General features: G+C 45.7%; 1 protein-coding gene and 1 long non-coding RNA gene across 4 annotated transcripts in view; both read right to left on the bottom strand.

The window, feature by feature from the left end:
- Nucleotides 1-4,034: 4,034 nt before the first annotated feature.
- LOC135912737 (uncharacterized) overlaps nucleotides 4,035-19,660 on the bottom strand; it is a 49,520-nt gene continuing 33,894 nt past the window's right edge. The window contains exons 4-5 of one of the 3 annotated variants that reach the window (XR_011508274.1): nucleotides 4,241-4,391; nucleotides 4,035-4,162 (exon numbers count right to left, since the gene is read on the bottom strand). This is a non-coding gene — a long non-coding RNA (uncharacterized lncRNA). The remainder of the gene's footprint in view (nucleotides 4,163-4,240; nucleotides 4,392-19,660) is intronic. The other 2 variants (XR_011508273.1, XR_011508275.1) reach the window with 2 other exon arrangements.
- Nucleotides 8,138-13,926, bottom strand: LOC135912732 (gamma-interferon-inducible lysosomal thiol reductase-like). Its single transcript, XM_065445255.2, has one exon. It carries the CDS (start codon nucleotides 13,712-13,714, stop codon nucleotides 12,809-12,811), a length of 906 nt encoding a protein of 301 aa, XP_065301327.1. The 5' UTR covers nucleotides 13,715-13,926; the 3' UTR covers nucleotides 8,138-12,808.

Here is a 19,660-nt window from a genome sequence, read left to right on the forward strand (position 1 = left end):
TGCAGGCATTGCTTGGATGCACAATTATTTCCGAAAAAAAAAAGCGAGTTCTTTTTTAACCTGCACGTCGAAACTGTCTTACAGTTCATTGTAGCTATCGGTGCCAGTTGCATTCAATTTTTTATATGAATGCTACGAAGAAACAGTACCATACAGTAGACACGTAAAAATATTTTTTACACGTAGAAATGTAGAAAATATCCTTGAAATGCAGCGGCCGGAATAATGCGAAAACTTCCAACCGGCATCTTAAACACATCGGGGCCAGAAATTTCTATCTTGCCACGAGTTGCATCTCTCGCATTGATGCCGCTATCAGGCATATCGCCTATACTCGCAACTACAGCAACCACGACCCTCACAAGCCCGGATTCCGACGTTCCTAGGCCGCTGTTTCGTTTCGTTGCGCCATCTTACGCTTTTGGAGGGGAAGTTTCGGAATCGGAATTATTGAATATGATGTTTACCTATGCACTCTAAACTTTTTTTTATTGTTCTGTCCGTGTTCTGTTGCTGCCGGTTTTTATGTACGGGGGTGCGCCCCTCTGTCAAGCCAGTCATGGGCTTTTTGGGTGCACCCCTAACATCCCTGATTTTGACATAAAGGTATTTGTATTTCTATTTGTATCCCACGTTGCACTCACTTGTGACGATACGCATGCGCAGACGCGCGTGGAGAGCGGGGTTACTTTTGTTGTCTGTATTGTGTTATTCATTGCTCCCCTACTTGATATCGTTCTATGCCCGAGACAGGCAAAATAACTAAACAACACGAAATCTCAAACTAAGCTGGATTTACTTCAAAAATAAATAAATCTCTTTTCCCATTTAAATGGCGCGCCGATCTTGCCCACAAGAAGCGGTGGCGCGTCGATCGACGTCTCGGCGGGCACCTCTAAACACAGGTGGACCGTCGCGAAGACGCGCTTTGACTTTGCCAACGCGTTTGCTCTCCGCGACAGTTCGCGCATCACGCGGGCTCTGAAAGGAGTAACGTTTGAAGTGTCCCCTAATTTATTCGAACCCGTTCATACGTCATCGATGCTATAGCGAAGGCAGCGAGCAAAACACTTGCAAGATCCGCGGAGGCTGTTTAGATGGCGAGCGTGAGCTGTCGATCGACGCTGACATATGCGTTCAAGCTGTCAGCATCGTCTCGGCGATTCGAAGCACATTACTGGTATTTCGCGCTGCGCTGAAAGAACGCCGGATCGAACGACGAAAACAGCCGCTCCACAAATTGCATATTCCACGTTTTTAACAGCTAGCTATTAAGGAATGTTGATCTGCTTGGACTTTAAGCGCAGCCGACGTCAGCGGCAGCTATCGTATGAATTCGTACCATGTATACAGAAGATGACTTTCTTTTCGGGGAGTCAACAGGGTTACTCAAAATCGTCTGTCGCAGACAACACAATTACTGGAACTGGGACTTGCATGCTCTATAACGTGAATAATTACAAAGGTAATCAGTGAAACTATGGCAGTTGCTTAAAGTCACAATACGACTTGCCATGAAAAAAAATGTCCGCCTCCAGTTGATGTCACAGGATTGCGCTATCACTGGAGATATTCAATGTCTGTCTCCACTGAGAAAAAAAATCGTCTGGTTCCAACGGGTGGTCGGGTGTTGTTGAGAGTAACGCATGTATCTGTTCCTTCTTTCTCTCGTAGCTATGGCTTTTGTTTTGACAATTATGACGCATGACGTACTGGGCTATTTCACCAGCGACCCGCCCAATCTTTCTGTGCTTCCACTCTTTTATGCGAAGCATATTACTAGAGCTCAACCCAGCTCCTCGGGCGCGGCGGTGTCACCTTCAATACCACGTGACACCGTGACGTCACGACAGAGGAGAAACGGGGCTCCAACTCGCGCCGTCGCTCGAGAGCTCAACCCAGCTCCTCAGGCGCGGCGGTGTCGCCTTCAATACCACGTGACACCGTGACGTCACGACAGAGGAGAAACGGGGCTCCAACTCGCGCCGTCGCTCGCGGCGTCGCCCCCCGCATCGGACGCGGTGAGCGTCGAGCAACGCAGCGTTCGGCGCGACAACGATTTATTCATGAAGTGCAACGCCGCAGACACCGACACCGACGACACCGACTTTTCTGCGACACGAGCTCCTTAACGCTGTCGCGTTAAAATAAAGGCTAGTATGCTTCGCATCCTCTGCTTAACCTTAGCTAAGCCACAGCCATTTTTTTTTTGCGGATTTAGCAAAATAAATAATAAATATATCACATAAGCGCATGCAACCCTGTCTGATGCAGACGCCACATCGATGAGATTGGAGACTTTTTGTCAGTTATCCATCCAATCTTCTCCGTACTGTCTGCGTTCGACAATAGGAACTCTAACGCACGAACTGATATCTGCTATTTGCTCAATAGTGATTAGATATTGACTGTCGGAGGACAAAGACACGAGAACACAGCATAGCTCGTTTTCAATACAGTAAAGACTCGTTATAACGAAGTTGTAAAAAGAGACAATATTACCTCGCTCCATTCATTATTTCATGTACTGCAATATGAATTTATATGAGAAATTCAAGAAGAATTTCACTTCGTTGCATTCATTATTTTGTTATATCCAGTTTCGTTACAACGAGGTTTGACCGTATTAAAGGGGCTGTCGACAAAATCGGAGGCATGTCTTTCGATTGTGGTGCGAATGAGAAGATTGTGTGTCGTATTGACGAAAACTAGAATTGTATGCCATAAATAAACAAGGAAATATATCTTTAATTCGGCTCTGAAAGCGGTGCAAGAAAGACATGTGCCGCCGCTCGACGGTGAAATAGTGCAACCAATCCGTGTACCGTCACGTGACCGAAAAAAAAGCGGCGCAGGGAGAGTTATTTTGCTGGTAAACATTACTGCGTTGCCTGAAATCGTACTTTGCGCTCTTCTGCTAACTTTTATCTGCGTGAAAGAGTAATTTATTTCGTTTCCCACTAGCACATGCCGAAAAGTGGCGCCGCATTGTGCAAACGAACCGAATCACGGTGAACGGAGTGGTGCACTGAAGCACGTCCTCCGAGATTGCCGTGGCGTCCAACAAACAGTGTTGTCGGCGTCCGCGTACACCGTTTTAAGAAGAGACTACGCAGGTCGATAAACTCCGTTTAAAGCATTTCTACTCGCTTTCCAGAGTAACCAGTGCGCGTTTAGACACTTCGAATGGAAGGCTCCTTATTGCGCTACAAAAAGAAGGCTCTCGAAAAACGGCAGACAGTGCCTTTAACAACAACGTTAGCTGTACTCACAGGCCCCGTTAAATTAGCGACGAGATCTCGAAACGGTGGAAAGCGCATTGACTCCAAGCAAAACAGAACGTCTATGCGCGCAGTTGTTGAGTCTGTTCTGCATAAAGTCAACAGATTTTCTACAAACAGCTTGCGGACCGAGTGTCGCACGCTTTCTTGTGGAACAGCCCGACTAACATTTCTACGAACAACCCGTTGGTAAGTACGCGGGCCACAATGGAATTAAACACAATGCTAACCATATTTATATAGCCAAAGGAGCAAGCTTAAGAAGGCGAATCAGTTCGCAAGAAGACACGTAGACAATCTACAGAATGTCGAAATTCATTTTAAGGCGAAGCTTTCTTTGGGTCTTCTCCCCACCTGTCGTCAACTCTCCGGCAGAGTAACTGGACCGGCAATACACGTCCTCGTAAATGTACTAATGTGGTTAGCAGCGCGGACTGATCCCGGAGGCAATGCGACGTCCACAAAACTCAGTATATCATATTAACCAAGGGGAATATCCGGAGTGTCCCCAGAAGTGAGTGAGTGAGTGAGTGAGTGAGTGAGTGAGTGAGTGAGTGAGTGAGTGAGTGAGTGAGTGAGTGAGTGTGAGTGTGAGTGTGAGAGTGAGTGTGAGAGTGAGTGTGAGTGTGTGTGTGTGTGTGTGTGTGTGTGTGTGTGTGTGTGTGTGTGTGTGTGTGTGTGTGTGTCGTTAGTTTCTTCATCAGATCGCATTACGGTGCTCAAAATGTTGAGCATACCAACGTTTTTGCAACATTTTTTTATTGGAGATTCGTTGGCCTTGTCAAACCTTTCGCGGCAAACCTTTCTTCCCCTTTCCTGGAGGCTTGAAATTCCGTGTCCTAAGGCGCCGTTGGCGACCGACGCCTTCGATGATTGGGCAGCTGAGAATGTGGAGAGAGCGAGAGAGAAACGTACTGCAATGACGTGCGCTTCTTTCGAACACACCATCTCGACCTTACTAAAGTTCAAACCGTCCCCGCTGACCTTTCGTTGATCGTCCAGCTGTCGACCATACGGTCGGAGGTGTTTTTTTTTCTTTTGTTTTTTCCCCTGCGGCTGCATAACGCCCGCTCTTGACGGTATTGAAATTTTCGCTTAGCCATACTCCGACTGCAAAAAAAAAAAATAATGATAATAATAATAATAAATAAATAAAAAGAATTGCTGTGGGATCTTGGGTAATGGACGCTTAGAGGGGGAGATAAAAGGTGAAATACGATAAGGTTAACCAGAGATGATTACGGTTGGCTGAGCCTGGGCGGTGTGTGGGTTACAATATGAAATGAAGAATATACCGAAGCACAGAATGCAGTGCGTATATGTATGTGTGTGTGCGTGCGTGCGTGTTTGGAGGGATCTTCCTTTTCCTTACCTATTCGCAACAAACATATCTTGATCCTGTGCGGGTTCGAGGGGTTCAGATTCATTTTGTCAAGCAGCCAAACAAAGTACGTGACCGTACATTCTTTTTTCCTTCTATCATCATCATCATCAGCCTGGTTACGCCCACTGCAGGGCAAAGGCCTCTCCCATACTTCTCCAACAACCCCGGTCATGTACTAATTGTGGCCATGCCGTCCCTGCAAACCTCTTAATCTCATCCGCCCACCTAACTTTCTGCCGCCCCCTGCTACGCTTCTCTTCCCTTGGAATCCACTCCGTAACCCTTAATGACCATCGGTTATCTTCCCTCCTCATTACATGTCCGGCCCATGCCCATTTCTTTTTCTTGATTTCAACTAAGATGTCGTTTACCCGCGTTTGTTCCCTCACCCAATCTGCTCTTTTCTTATCCCTTAACGTTACACCCATCATTCTTCTTTCCATAGCTCGTTGCGTCGTCCTCAATTTGAGTAGAACCCCCTTTTCGTAAGCCTCCAGGTTTCTGCCCCGTAGGTGAGTACCGGTAAGACACAGCTATTATACACTTTTCTCTTGAGGGATAATGGCAACCTGCTGTTCATGATCTGAGAATGCCTGCCAAACGCACCCCAGCCCATTCTTATTCTTCTGATTATTTCCGTCTCATGATCCAGATCCGCCGTCACTACCTGCCCCAAGTAGATGTATTCCTTACGACTTCCAGTGCCTCGCTGCCTATTGTAAATTGCTGTTCTCTTCCGAGACTGTTAAACATTACTTTGGTTTTCCTTCCGCCCCCATGGTAATGCGATGGCCACAGCCGCGACTCGAACCTACGACCTCTTGCTCAGCAGCGGGACACCACGTATTCAGTGAACCACAGCGCGGGGCCGTTGCAATTAAAGCCAATTCATTGCTAGAATTTCTATAATCTACAGAAACACGGCTGATCTGCACATTTCTCGCTTTTCAGGCAGCCAAGCGTAAAAACAAAACTGAGCAACAATACGAGAGAAAGCATCATCAAAACTGTTCAAGCGCCAAGCATACAAGAAAGAGGGTTAGGTTAGTTGGTGCAACTTCCAAGCTTGAGACATGTAAAAAAAAAAATCAGAGTAATTGAAGAAACAGCTACAGAAAGAAAGAAGCTCCAAGTGGGAAAATTGTGTGCGCATTGGCGCGACGAGGAAAGGAAGACTCAAGAAGAAGGGAGCATGAAGGATACATCTGTATTTGCTCACTGGTAGCGCTAATACATGCATCTCTCAGTCTTCAACCAACTCGCCCAGCAGCAAAATTTACTGAACCTCAACTGGCTTTTGCTGATCCCACCGATGGACATTTTCAAAAAATGCGCCAGTCTACCATGCGCAAATCGTGTCGCATATAGGCCCATTTCTTAAGCTGACGTATCATTTAAAAAGAAGACTTATCTCTCTGGCTCACTCTCTCACTCTGGTGCATAAATAAGTCGTGTCGTTTGTATGTCTCAACCTCAATATGAACGCGGATATTATGTGCGATGAGAAGACTGCACAGGCACATGCAACAGGATTGCGCAACCAATACGATGAATCTGTTTATTTGAACAAGTAAATCAGAAGTACATATGAAGAATGCAACACACCCAGTAGATACATGACGTACTTATAGTTAAGTATTCATACCACGAAAATATAACAGCAATAGAATCAGCAAAACAGCGGCCGTTCGAGACGTGCTGAGCTGTTCGAAAAACGATCTGGAATCAGCCCGTAAAAAGCAGGTTGCACCTAGCTACATTAATTTCGTAACAGGTATTCAGCGCTCCCCTTTTGTGTTCAGAAAATGGGTCAGTTTTTCTATCTAGCACCAACATGATTAAAACTATGCGCCATTTTGTGCACATACGGAATGAGTGCCCATTATTTTGCAGTCGTTTTGACTTGCTTCCTTCGGAATTCGTTTACTTAGTCCTACCTTTTTATTTCCTTCGCTGAAGTCTTGCATGCGAATGTGAATACTTCTTCAGGATAACCCGCTTCTCGAAAAAATTCTCAACCGCGAACCTTTAAAGTTCTCACTCATGACGTTCTCACATAAAGTTCTCACTAACCGTGGCTATTCCCCTCTTAATTGACCCACTTAGACCACCAAGACCTTAGCTAAGAAAATGAAAGACAGAAATGAGCGCACAAACTTCCGGAAGAAGCGAGTCAAACGACGTCAAGAAATATTCTATCGATTCATGCGTGCACAAAATGGGAAACAACTTGAAGCGTACTGACACGTGTGCATTATCTTTTCCCGGTGATCTTTCTTTCCAGTGGCTAGCCACTGTTACAAAGGGTAGCCGCTGTCGCTGTGCGGCTACCCTTTGTTCGCGGCAAAAGAAGTTAGACTCATGACTTGCAGATTTGGTACTGCCTGGTTACTCACATTCACTACAACGTGGCAATACGCTGGTGCTAGATACAAGGTCGATGTGTTTACAGCAAAAGAGAGAGAAAGAAAAGAAAGCAAAATAACATTTATCTTTGCAGTACAGAAATGACATTGCACTGCATTCTACGCGAAACAGACAAAAATATGCAACACCGGTGGCTGTTGCGCACTGTCGTAAGCAATACTTCAGGGAACACCGAATTAGTTTTCAAGTAATGATTATTCGTGATATGTGGATTCTAATCCAACGTATTCATATGTAACAAGCAGCTATCACGCCGAATATTTAGTCTCATTGGATAGTTTTGTGAGAGGCATGGGTGATCGGCCACGTCAATTTCTGGAAAGAAATTTTGGTGTTCACCTGTCTTATTCCCTGAGTATATAACTTTCTTCACTTTGTTTAGAGCAAGCGGGTAGCAACGGAGGGGAAGACGGGTAATTAGAAGAAAAAGAAACCATTCGGTGCCATATAACAGCAAATACAACGGTGGCTGGAACTGAAGATTTACAAGTTTCAGATACAAATTAATTTTTACGATATGAAAATTTAGCTTTTTCTTTTTTCGCATCTTAAACATTACTGAAACAGGCAGCTGCCAAAAACGAGATAAAAAATCGTGAATTTCTCGGATTTATTGTTTCCACAAGTGCGCGATCCGCCATCCCTAAACTCCCAGCACTATATTCAGCTATATGAGCGAGATAGAGTGCACAACGTAATGGACTTAGAAACAACGGCTATCTATCTACTTGCAGCTCGCGTATACATTGGCGCCAGAGTCATATCTGCTAATGCTTCCAGGAAACTATGCCGAAAAGCACTCAGCTACCCATTTCTTAGCACTTTGTTATTGTTTTTCCGGACAAGCCAGGCGCATAATACCCTATTTCGATGAGCAAGTCTAAATGAGTAGTGCCCTAAGTAACATGAATATATATATATATATATATATATATATATATATATATATATATATATATATATATATATATATATATATATATATATATATATATATATATATATATATATATATAACGTCATTATTTTTGCCTATCTTTTTAGATTGATAAGGTGTTATCTTAAAGGGACACTAAAGTGAAAAATGATTTCTTCTGCATCAGTAAATTACCTTTCTACAACACCAAAAACACCACTCTTACAACGATAAGGCGTTTGGTAAGCCAGAAAAAGCGCAAGAACGAAATACCGGTGGCGACGCATATACTTAAGTTCCCGCAGCTGGGGGCTGTGACGCCTTGGATTTTGATGGCATCTTTTAGGGCCTACTAATTATATATAGCGGCACAGATTGACCACATTGTGTTCTAAAGGAATCAGATATTAAACATGGCAAATTTCCGGAACCTTTACTCCGCCAATGCGGCCCAAATGCGAAAACATACTTTGGAATCCCTGACGTCACGCTGACGCACCGGCGCTGGGGTTTCGGCGCGAAATTCAAATACTGATACTTGGACCTTCATTTTCTCATGTAATATTCAAGCTATCTTTTCGAAATGACTGCCTGCAGAGTTCTGAAACAATGCTTCATTAATCTAAACTGATTTATTGTTTCCCTTTAGTGTCCCTTTAACCCTTTACTGCACCTTGTTGCATTTACGCAACATTCTGATGAACGGCGTTAAAAACCGAAGCAAAGTCAGTTTCGAGCTTCCTGTACATGTTGTTGCATATCCGCAACATTGGTCTGTAAAACGCGGCACCTTGTGCTGCAATCTGTGCTAATTCTTTGCATCTTCTACCAAAACAAACGTGGCGGAGGCTGCGCGCACCCAGGAGCAGTGATATAGGTAAGTTTTACAAATTGTAAATGTATTTCTCCATAAGACAAAGCGCAAAAAAAATTGTTACGCTATTCTCCACATCCTTCTGACTCTGTAGGTTCAAAAAAATATTGCAATTTCGGAATAGTTTGTTCCTGGCGACAGAACGTTGCTATGTTGCACAAATGCAACAACGTGTACATGGTTTATTTTCTTCGGAATAATGAAATGGCTTCGAAACGCTGGTATGGCCTAGAAATTCCTCCTGATAGTGAAGGCAGTGACTATTCAATTAGTCACGACAGCCACGAGTGTAAGTCCGTTTCGATTCAATATGTGGACAAGATGTTCTCTGGTCAAATTTCCTTTTTTTCTTTTCAAAAGTACGCTGTGCCTCCGCACGTTGCCGTGTCACGTCGTCACGGGCACAGCTTGACGTCTGTGCTTCGATGTTCTACATTTTGTCAATAACCCGAAAACACTGCATTGTTTCCTGGCTGGACGGGAATCTGCATGACGTACTGCACGAAGTGTGGGAACCACCTGTGCTGCACAAACATGTACAAGTGCTTCTTTTTGTTCCACACTAAATCATAGGTGCACCAATGATTGTCTTGTGCAAATAAGCATCTGAGTATGAATCGCACTAAATCTATCTTTTACTTTCAACTTCTTCTTTATTTGCACATTGTTGCAAATATGCAACATACCCTTTTTCTGCAAATTGAAACCACAGACATTCGCTAAAGTAAGTTTCCATGGGAGTACAGGTACTATTATGCTTCCCTACAGCGCCATGAATAATATTTTGAGGAAACAAAAAATTGTGCAGTAAAAGGTTAACGAAGAAATGTCGAGCTATAAGCCGGACATTTCGACACACGTTAGAATTACCATATACGTCAATCTCAGAGTTCGCGGAAGCTTCGTAATCCGGAAAAGAACGTGAGCGATTTTTCAGATTCCGGCAACAAGTCGCTATGGCATCGTAGCTTTTGACAGCGTTTGCTGGGAAATTGCTTAAATATAAAGAAGGATAACGTTGTATTATCCAGCAGATAAAAAAAAAACTACTCGACCTGGCCACTGTGAGAACTTTTTTCTTGGCTAAAGCAACCTGCAAATAATGAAAGATCACCTGCAAGACTCGATGTCAAGTTGACGTCACGTTGACGTCATAGGCGCTGCGCCCGGACTGGACGCGAAATTCGAGAGACGGAAGTTCGGCCTTCATTCCGCTCACAAGCAGCCCTTTCTCGCCAAAGGAATGCAAACGACCTTTTTAGAAGAGTATTATACCAGTCTTTGACTGATTTACTGCTTCTCAATAGCATCTCTTTAAAGCCGCCACTGCATGTCATCGCCGCTACAGAAAAATATCACAAACCAGGTACAACTTGAACGGACGCTATGGATGGCAGGGGCTGAAACTGCCGCTAGAATTGTAAACTGTAGAACCCGCACACAGATTCTCGTATGGCACACAATCATATACAAAACAACACAAAGAATAAAAGCTCCCCTTCTCGAAAACAGCTCTCCGTCGCTTGCCCCGATGTAACGCACAGCGATAAATTGCGGTGACCGAAGGCGTCGGATGTCACTCCGAGGCAAGAAAAGTGCCCACGTGACTATGCATAGTATGCACATACGTCATTAAACGATACTCCGCGACTTCCGGTTTACGGCAGCGCCATCTTGGGGAACCTATAGGCCTATGCGCGCGCCTGTTGATAAGGTACCCCAAGATGGCGGAAGGTAGCGGAAGCAGACGACAGCAGCGGATGTGACGTCACGTGCATACTATGTGTAGCCTCGCTCATCGCGCGTGATTACAACACGCAAATATGACTGCAAAAAACTCCTTAAACCTCGCGATATTAGAAGGCAGTATACGTGAGTCTTTTAGCATCACCATAATTTAGGACATCTCTCCGCACCTAGTGACGTCATCGAATTTCTCGGCTACTGTCGAAGTTATTTGAAAACTTCTGCGGCTGCGTGAAGAAAGCAGACGACAAGGGCAGCGCGCATCGAAAATGGCACGTCGCACGCAAATAGTGACGGAAGCGTCAGCAGAAGTGACCGAATCGGTGACCTGCGCCGGCGGCACTTTCTCTCTTTCCCAACGCTTTTCCAACTACGAAAAGAAGCGGTCATAACCCTTCCTGCAAACGTGGCAGTTGGCAGCTCTAATCTTCCGTTTCCACAAAACGATGTAGTTTTGTTGAAGATAAAGCTCCCTAACAAAGTTTTTTTTTTAATTCCTTTTATTTGTTTGTTTTTGTGACAGCCTATTAAAGTTTATAGACGCTTTTCTGGGAAGCCGATACGTTGCCAATGTAAAGGGTGTTTCAGCTAACACTAAAAAAAAAAAACATTTTCGTTAAATTGCCTGCGGCAGGCAACACAATTGTAGTCCGTGAGCTGGTCTATACTCAAAGAGGCGGACATTACCTGAACAAAAAATTGAAATATATAATCGACTAATTAGCTTTTAACTAATTACTTCATGGCATATATCGCGATTTACAGGCAATCTGAAAAAAAAGTGTTCGCTGAAACGCCCGGTACAGGCTGTGGACGTATACCCTTACATTTTTCATCAGGGAACATTTTCGGAAGTGTACAGTCCGCAATAAAACAAACTAAGTAGACTTGTTAACAACTTTTGTTTGTGGTTAGTTCTGCAGAATTTGTTTCAAAAAAGCAATAGGAAAACAAAGCGGTCTTTGCGAAGTGAAAATACAATCTAAGGGCCGTCTATATTCACGATTATAAGCTTCAACTCATCAGCAGTCGAACTCTCAAACTCCTCTCAAGTAAGATTGAACTCACATTGTTTGGGATTTCTAAAAGCATTCGCCTTCGGCTTTCCCTGTTGTTAAAACAGTGCTGAGTTATTATTGCTGCAAATGGCTATCTATCACTTTTCTGCCATTTACGTTATCTTCGCTTTCTGTCTCTTTAACGTGCGCCGAATTTTAGAATTATCACTGTCACGTAGTACTTTATATATCTGGCAATTTAAGTTCTACGTTTAATTTATAAAATTCTTCGTACAGTGATTGACTATGGCCACCTCTTTCTGAACAGAATATTCTGAATACGTACATTTTTACCACGTGCATGTACGTGAGTACACGTGCATACCCGTACGAATCAAACCTGAATCTGATCCCCGGTTGCTGCGTACCACTGACTGCCCATTCACGGTTGCCAGCAACGCGATACCACGAAGGAGCCAACCAATCGTACGAAAATTCTATCATGTGAATAGCTTTGTGAGGGATACGCTACTGATTAGGTGATACGCCATAACTTGCCTCCACAACACCGCAAAGCCATGAACAGGCTACAAACGCAAACTAGCGTTATGGTGTGCGCGCCATATGCAAAGCAAAATTCACGTTTCAAAAACACGTCGTGTGCGAAGACCAATGATCCCACGTGTTTTCCGCGATATTACTGCGGTAGGTATGCGGAATTTGTACGGAATCCTTGTCGATTACATAAAAAAAATTATGTGCGAAACACGTGAGGGATCATTGCACTGCGCACGAAATTGTTTCAACAGAGCTGCAGCGATCATCACAGAGCAATGCAGAGCACAGAGCAATCACAGAGCAATGCTGCTGCCTGAGCGTCTCCACCTGATCGAGTCTCGCGGTCCAGCGACGTTCACGGCGCTAACAGCAACGTCGATGACAGGCCGAGCACGTTACTGGACACCGCATCGTCGTCAGTGCGGAGGAAAGTGACGGCGTATACAGACGTCTCACGCAGAAGAAAGAAGGGGAAAAAAAGAGATCTACAGACAGAGCAAAGGAGTCGTTTTCGAGAAAGGGACACGTATTTTCATATGACCACCCATCACTTCCTGTATTCCACGTATACTTCCTATAAAAGCGATGCGGAATGGGTTAGCCTGAGAGGCGCGCACCACAGATTCACTTGCCCACGGCAGCACATGGCGAAACGCGGTAGTCGTCGTACGGGAGGTGTTCGCACATGAGCTTCATGAGATCCTTTTGGGCGTAGTACTCGACGTAGTTGTCCATCTCTCCGTCGACGACGACCAGCGGCACCCGGGCGACGTAGGACTGTATCTTCCACGTCGCCAGGCCGGTTTCGAGCAGGTAGCGGGTTCCCTTGTTGGTCACGCATTTTTGAATCTTCGACCACTTCACCCCCGTGTCTTCGACGCACTTCTGGCCCGCCAGGTGGGGCTGATAGCTCTGGGACATGCAGGCCAAGATCTTCACGACGGTCATCTGCTTCTTCACCACGTGCACTACGCAGGTCTCGATCATGTTGCCCATGCATTCGTTCGTGCCGTGTTGACAGGTGAAGCGAGGCACCGCGGCGCTGACGTTGTCGACGCGGGCCTTGCCGAACGGCAAGATGGTGAGGTTCATGAACTTGTTCATCTTCAGGAACGTGGGAAGGAGCTGACCGTAGATGAAGCGCCGGCTGTAGGGGCAGTGCGACTCGTACACGACGACCACCCTCACCTTTTTCGTCACCGTCACGACCGAGATGCTGGGTCTACGTGTCGTCGTCGTCGTCGTTGTCGTCGTCGTTGTCGTCGTCGTCGTTGTCGTCGTCGTCGTCTTTGTCGTCTTCGTCACGTTCTTGCCAGGCGCCTCTATGACGTTAACGTGCGCTTTCCTATAGTTCTTTCCCGACAGACTTCCGCCGTTCTGGTCGTTGTCGTCGGTTTCTGACCCAGACTCGTAACGACTGCCGTTGGTAGCAGAAGCAGGAACTCCAGTCACCAGCGCCGAGGCGCACCACACGAAGATCAAAACCGCGAAAACTCGGCTCAGAGAGCCGCCGGTTCGAGCACGCTTCATCGTCTGAGGCGTGCCGCGTGGTCTTAAACAAGCGGCACGCGACTTTGTTCCACAACACGGACGCGCGGTCGGCTCGCCTTAACCGCTATGAAACATCGATCGTGTCTATAGCTGTCGGCTACGTCGTGCGCTCGAGAGAAAGGGCGGCGAGGAAGTGACGATACGATACGTCACTACCTGCGGTGATCCCGAAAAACGAAGTCAAGAGTGGAGCTCGCTTTGAACAATGCGTACAGAACGCCGAGAAGCCAGAGATTCGTGCGGGAGCCAAGAGTGAAACAGCCGGCGGCCCGGGCGCGTCAGCTACGGGCTGACATTTGGGCAAGCATTCCGCCGAGGATGGCGGCAGCTGTGTATTTTCTTTTAAGTTCGAAACGCGCCCTTTTGTTACTGGTTTGAACCTTGACCACTAAACCCGAGGACGCGAGAAACGCAGCTGTGCTCGAAATGCTTTTTTCGATAGAAAACTTCAGCGTAGAGAAAACACCTACGGTAGAAGCGTATACCTGCATAAATGAAGACGCAAACATCGACGCAGGACAGAGACGTCTTTGGACGCCGCGTCACCGTAGCCGCGTTAAACAAACGTGCGAAGAGCTGTCACCCAAATGATCGACTGCGCTCCGCGCTTATCTGCTGGCGTAGGGATGCCCTCGTAGAGCTGTTTTGGGTTCCGCTGAAGCGAATATAGATTGCTTGATAGGCTGGCTCTCAGGTTGGCACGCGCTCGATTGATGGCGGTTCGTTACGAGAATGACATCATTCCGTCAGTGTTCGCCTCGCATGAGATTTTATAGAGAGAGAGGCAGTTAAGGTCCCTAGATAAAACACGTTTTATATCTATCTATCTATCTATCTATCTATCTATCTATCTATCTATCTATCTATCTATCTATCTATCTATCTATCTATCTATCTATCTATCTATCTATCTGTGACGCAGATATATATATATATATATATATATATATATATATATATATATATATATATATATATATATATATATATATATATATATATAATAGAGAGAGAGAGAGAGAGAGAGAGAGACTTAGCCGCAGTATACAATCAGTGCAGTGCAAGTTTGCGCGTATTGATAAGGTCTAAAGCACAACCAAAGAAAGGCTTCTAATTAAAACCTGATTGACCCACTTGAAACCTTATCCTATACTCATCCAGAAGCATTACACATCACTACAACACGTTTTTATCGTCAAAGCATACCATCTTCATAGCAATGTTGCACGGATAATTCTGCGGGGTCAGAAAGATATTCGTTTACTGAGATAATCAGCTTCCAATATTTCTGCATATGTTTTGTTTTTTACTCATGTGTAACGGTTGTAAACAGAAAGTTGTCTTGAATGCTATGGCTGAATGCGGCATTACAAAACATCGCCGGTTGATGGATATATTTTAACCCGCGGTGGTTGCTCAGTGGCTATGGTGTTGGGCTGCTGAGCACGAGGTCGCGGGATCGAATCCCGGCCACGGTGGCCGCATTTCGATGGGGGCGAAATGCGAAAACACCCGTGTGCTTAGATTTAGGTGCACGTTAAAGAACCGCACGTGGTCAAAATTTCCGGAGTCCTTCACTACGGCGTGCCTCATAATCAGAAAGTGGTTTTGGCACGTGAAACCCCAAATATTATTATTATGGATATATTTTATTCGGTATTCCGGTATTTTGTTTTTCTATTTTGCATTTCTTTTGTTTTATTTTGTACTTTGTCATTTTGTATTTTCTTCGCTTCCTCCGTACTTAAATTCTGATTTATACTCCCACGTCAGTCGCTACATCCAAATTCAAAAAAGATCACTACAATAATAATAATCCAGGGGCGCGAACTCAATGCGCTGGTCGCGACTATTTCCTAAACATCCCAATATGCAACCAGAGTACGGGAACTTCTTTGCATATACATATTTGTTACACATGCAACCAACGAAAGAAATGTCTCAAGTTATTGATCATTCGAGCCATGTACACTTTGTCAGGTGTTTTTCGTCGACAACCTCTCTTCCGTTTCCTACCTCTCTCACACAACTGCTTCAGATGCGGGGCCATCGGCACTGAAAGGACGTTTGCCGTGGCCAAACTTGTTTTCGATTTCATTGTGATGCCGGCAAATACGTCTAATGCAGACGTTGCTGCCTGCTTTGAGTTACACATCCGCACTGAGAGGGCGCCACACTACCGTAAAAGAGAAAGGGCCTCTAAAACCACTCCGAGCTGGAAGGCGAGTGAGAGGTTTCTTGATCGCCATTGACACTGTCTTCTCCTCGCCGCGTATTTCTCAAGCAGGCACGTGTACATTAGGACACTACGTCCATGCCGAGTGGTACGGGACGAGGGACGTCAGTTCCGGCTCTTCAGTTCCGTTATGGAGGGATTCGGACAGTTCGCCGATTAGACTGACGGACCGCTCGCCGATATATATGGACCGATGGATAGTCCGCCGATTCGTCAGTTGCGACATAGACCAATCGACAGCTTGTTTTTTTTTTACTTTTTTTATTCTGGTGAAGTCGCGTGTATGACCCTCCTGGCGTCACGACGTGCGAGGAAGGGCCCGAATAAAGCCCGAAAAGAAGCACGCGATTGCATGTTGTTTCAATTGTCAGAGGTGCCTTTTACATGCTCTTAAAACACACACACACACGCACACGCACACACGCACACACACACACACACACACACACACACACACACACACACACACACAGAGAGAGAGAGAGAGAGAGAGAAATGTGGGGTTTTACGTGCCGAAACCGCAATCTGATTTTGAGGCACGTCGCGGGGAAGGACTCCGAAATAATTTCGACAATCTGGAGTTCCTTGAGCGCGCCTTACGCATGGTGCACGAGTTCTTTTCTTTTCCCCCATTCCGACCGCCCTCGGAATGCAGCCACCGCGACCGGAATCGAACCCTTGACCTCGAGCTAAGCTTTGCAACGCCATAGCCACTGGGCTAGCGCGGCAAGTAAGGTGTTACTTAAAGCCCCGCGCTTCAGTCAAAGTTTGTGCTCCTATAATGCTCAGATATGACATTGCACCCTCTCTCTACACTGTCGAAGAAAAGTCCATTTGCCGAGACGTTATCTCGCGGGTGAGGCATTTCTCATTAGGCCACTGATGATGATGATGATGATTCCACTGATGCCCATCATCCTGTGGAACACTTCGTCTTCCTCGGCCGTCTCTAGGAGTGCATGTGAGGAGCCCTTTCCTCTAGCCCTCTTCTTCCCATCTCCCCTTTTCCCTTCCCTCAGCGCACGGTAGCCAATCAGATGCGTTTCTTGTTAACATCACTGTCTTCCCTTTCCTTTTCTTTATTTTTTTGTCTCTCTCTCTCTGTCTGTTGATCCTCCACAAAAGAGAGAACAGCCGAAGTGCCCCATAAGTGGCCTTCAAACCACACCACGTTCAAAGCACATATTTTGTGGAAGTGCCGATCGTTGGCTGCCCACAAAAGAAGCGGCCCATCCATGGACTGTCTCTCCGTGGTGCAAACGACGAGGTTTACAAATAATGGTGCTCATCTAACAGCAAGGCCGTCTAAATGAGTAAATTATGATGTTTGGTTTTATAAGGAACAACGATCTTTATAAATTCATGTAATGCCTAGGCCCTGAGGTCATTTGTACATTTATTTTCTTTTTCTTTTATTTCCCCCCTTTTATTAGTTTTTAATACAGCCGTTTCATTACTCACTCGCTTTACTCGCTCTATTGTCTGATGACTCGATAGTGGTGCCACTAAACGATCAAGCCGTTCGGTTCGCTTGTTCCTTCTGGTTCATGTGCTTTACGGCTGTAACGCGGGCTTAGCATTGAAAACACGTCGACAGGAGAAAAAGAAGCTGCCCTTCGTATTGCGGCAGCGTGGTCATAACGTGTGTGCACAACGTCAGTGGCCTCAGCTTGTACCACGAGACCACCGCATAAGTATGAGCGATGCTAACATACTCTTCGTATTTTTTTTCACGTTTAAAGCCGCGCTAGATACACTTGTCGAGCATTTTAAACCGGTCTCATTAAACGATACCGTAATGAATTATTTGTTGCGTTCTCGAGGAATTGTGAGGGAGGGAGAGGTATTGTATAAAACACACGCAGTGGCATAAGGAATTGAGGCTCCATACTATAGCATAATGATTGGGTCGACAGCTACACCCATCAAAGAAATAAAAACGAAACGAAAATTTCCTGTCATTACTCCTCGAAGCCGCAGGCACGAAGGCGCAAGAATGCAACTTTACAAAACTATACAGGGTTATAAAACATCCCGCGACCAATAACCCGAACCAGCTCTGCGCCTATCACGTTCTGCCGCTGCTGCTAAAGAAGACGAACCTGCCGTTTCAATTGCCAACAACGGTGGCAGCGTTTCGGTAACAGCGCGGGGCGGCTAATGCAGCTACGTGTACAGTCAACAGCAGAAGTTTACGGGATGATGTTTCCTCTTCAAATGTGACTTCCCTCACTGTTAAGGCATGACACTTCGTATTTATTTAATTACTGCGTAGGTGGCGAAGGCTACTACATGCTGGAACATTTATTTCGGCGGCTGTGCGACCACGCTTCGCGAGAATCCAGTTTCTTGGCAGATCCTGCGTCCCGTAAACTTTTGCGGTTGACTGTACGTAGGTTTCGACACGCACCGATGAACCCTCGGCAGACGTAATTCAGAGCGGCTCCGCGCGGCCGGCGTTCCCGATCACAGTTGGCGGTTGGCTTTGAGACGTCATTATTCTTAGAAGCAACGGCATAATCTGCACTTTGAAGGCAGCAGCAGTACAAGATGCCGAAGAAGAAAAAAAAAGACATTTCTGCTCAACGACGTGTGGAATACCGATGTCGTGTAAACGAACAAAGGCATACCGAACGCAGAATCGTCAGGGAAAAGGTCGCAGTTGCGCCCAAAGAGCGAAGCAATGAGAGAGATGACAAAGCAGTAGAATATTAGACGAAGTATGGCCCGCAGTTCCACGGGCAGTATACGAGACGCAGTAAATCATCATCATCAGCCTGGTTACGCCCACTGCAGGGCAAGGGCCTCTCCCATACTTCTCCAACAACCCCGGTCATGTACTAATTGTGGCCATGTCGTCCCTGCAAACTTCTTAATCTCATCCGCCCATCTAACTTCCTGCCGCCCCCTGCTAAGCTTCCCTTCCCTTGGAATCAAGTCCGTAACCCTTACTGAACATCGGTTATCTTCCCTCTTCAGTGCATGTCCTGCCCACGCCCATTTCTTTTTCTTGATTTCAACTAAGATGTCATTAACTCGCGTTTGTTCCCTCACTCAATCTGCTCTTTTCTTATGCCTTAGCGTTACACCCATCATTCTTTCGGTAGCTCGTTGCGTCGTCCTCAATTTGAGTACAACCCTTTTCGTAAGCCTCCAGGTTTCTGCCCCGTAGGTGAGTACTGGTAAGACACAGCTATTATACACTTTTCTCTTGAGGGATAATTGCAACCTGCTGTTCATGATCTGAGAATGCCTGCCAAACGCACCCCAGCCCATTCTTATTCTTCTGATTATTTCCGTCTCATGATCCGGATCCGCCATCACTACCTGTCCTAAGTAGATGTATTCCCTTACCACTTCCAGTGCCTCGCTACCTATTGTAAATTGCTGTTCTCTTCCGAGACTGTTAAACATTAGTTTTCTGCAGATTAATTTTTAGACCCACTCTTCTGCTTTGCCTCTCCAGGTCAGTGAGCAGGCATTGCAATTGGTCCCCTGAGTTACTAAGCAAGGCAATATCATCGGCGAATCGCAAGTTACTAAGGTATTCTCCATTGACCTTTATCCCCAATTCTTCTCAATCCAGGTCTCCGAATACCTCCTGTAAACACGCTGTGAATAGCATTGGAGAGATCGTATCTCCCTGCCTGACGCCTTTCTTTATTGGGATTTTGTTGCTTTCTTTATGG

Source organism: Dermacentor albipictus, chromosome 9 (genome assembly GCF_038994185.2).
Source record: "Dermacentor albipictus isolate Rhodes 1998 colony chromosome 9, USDA_Dalb.pri_finalv2, whole genome shotgun sequence".
NCBI lineage: Eukaryota > Metazoa > Arthropoda > Arachnida > Ixodida > Ixodidae > Dermacentor > Dermacentor albipictus.

Coding starts and splice junctions, on each gene's coding strand:
- LOC135912732 (XM_065445255.2), bottom strand. CDS start 13,714: ATGAAGCGTGCTCGAACCGGCGGCTCTCTGAGCCGAGTTTTCGCGGTT.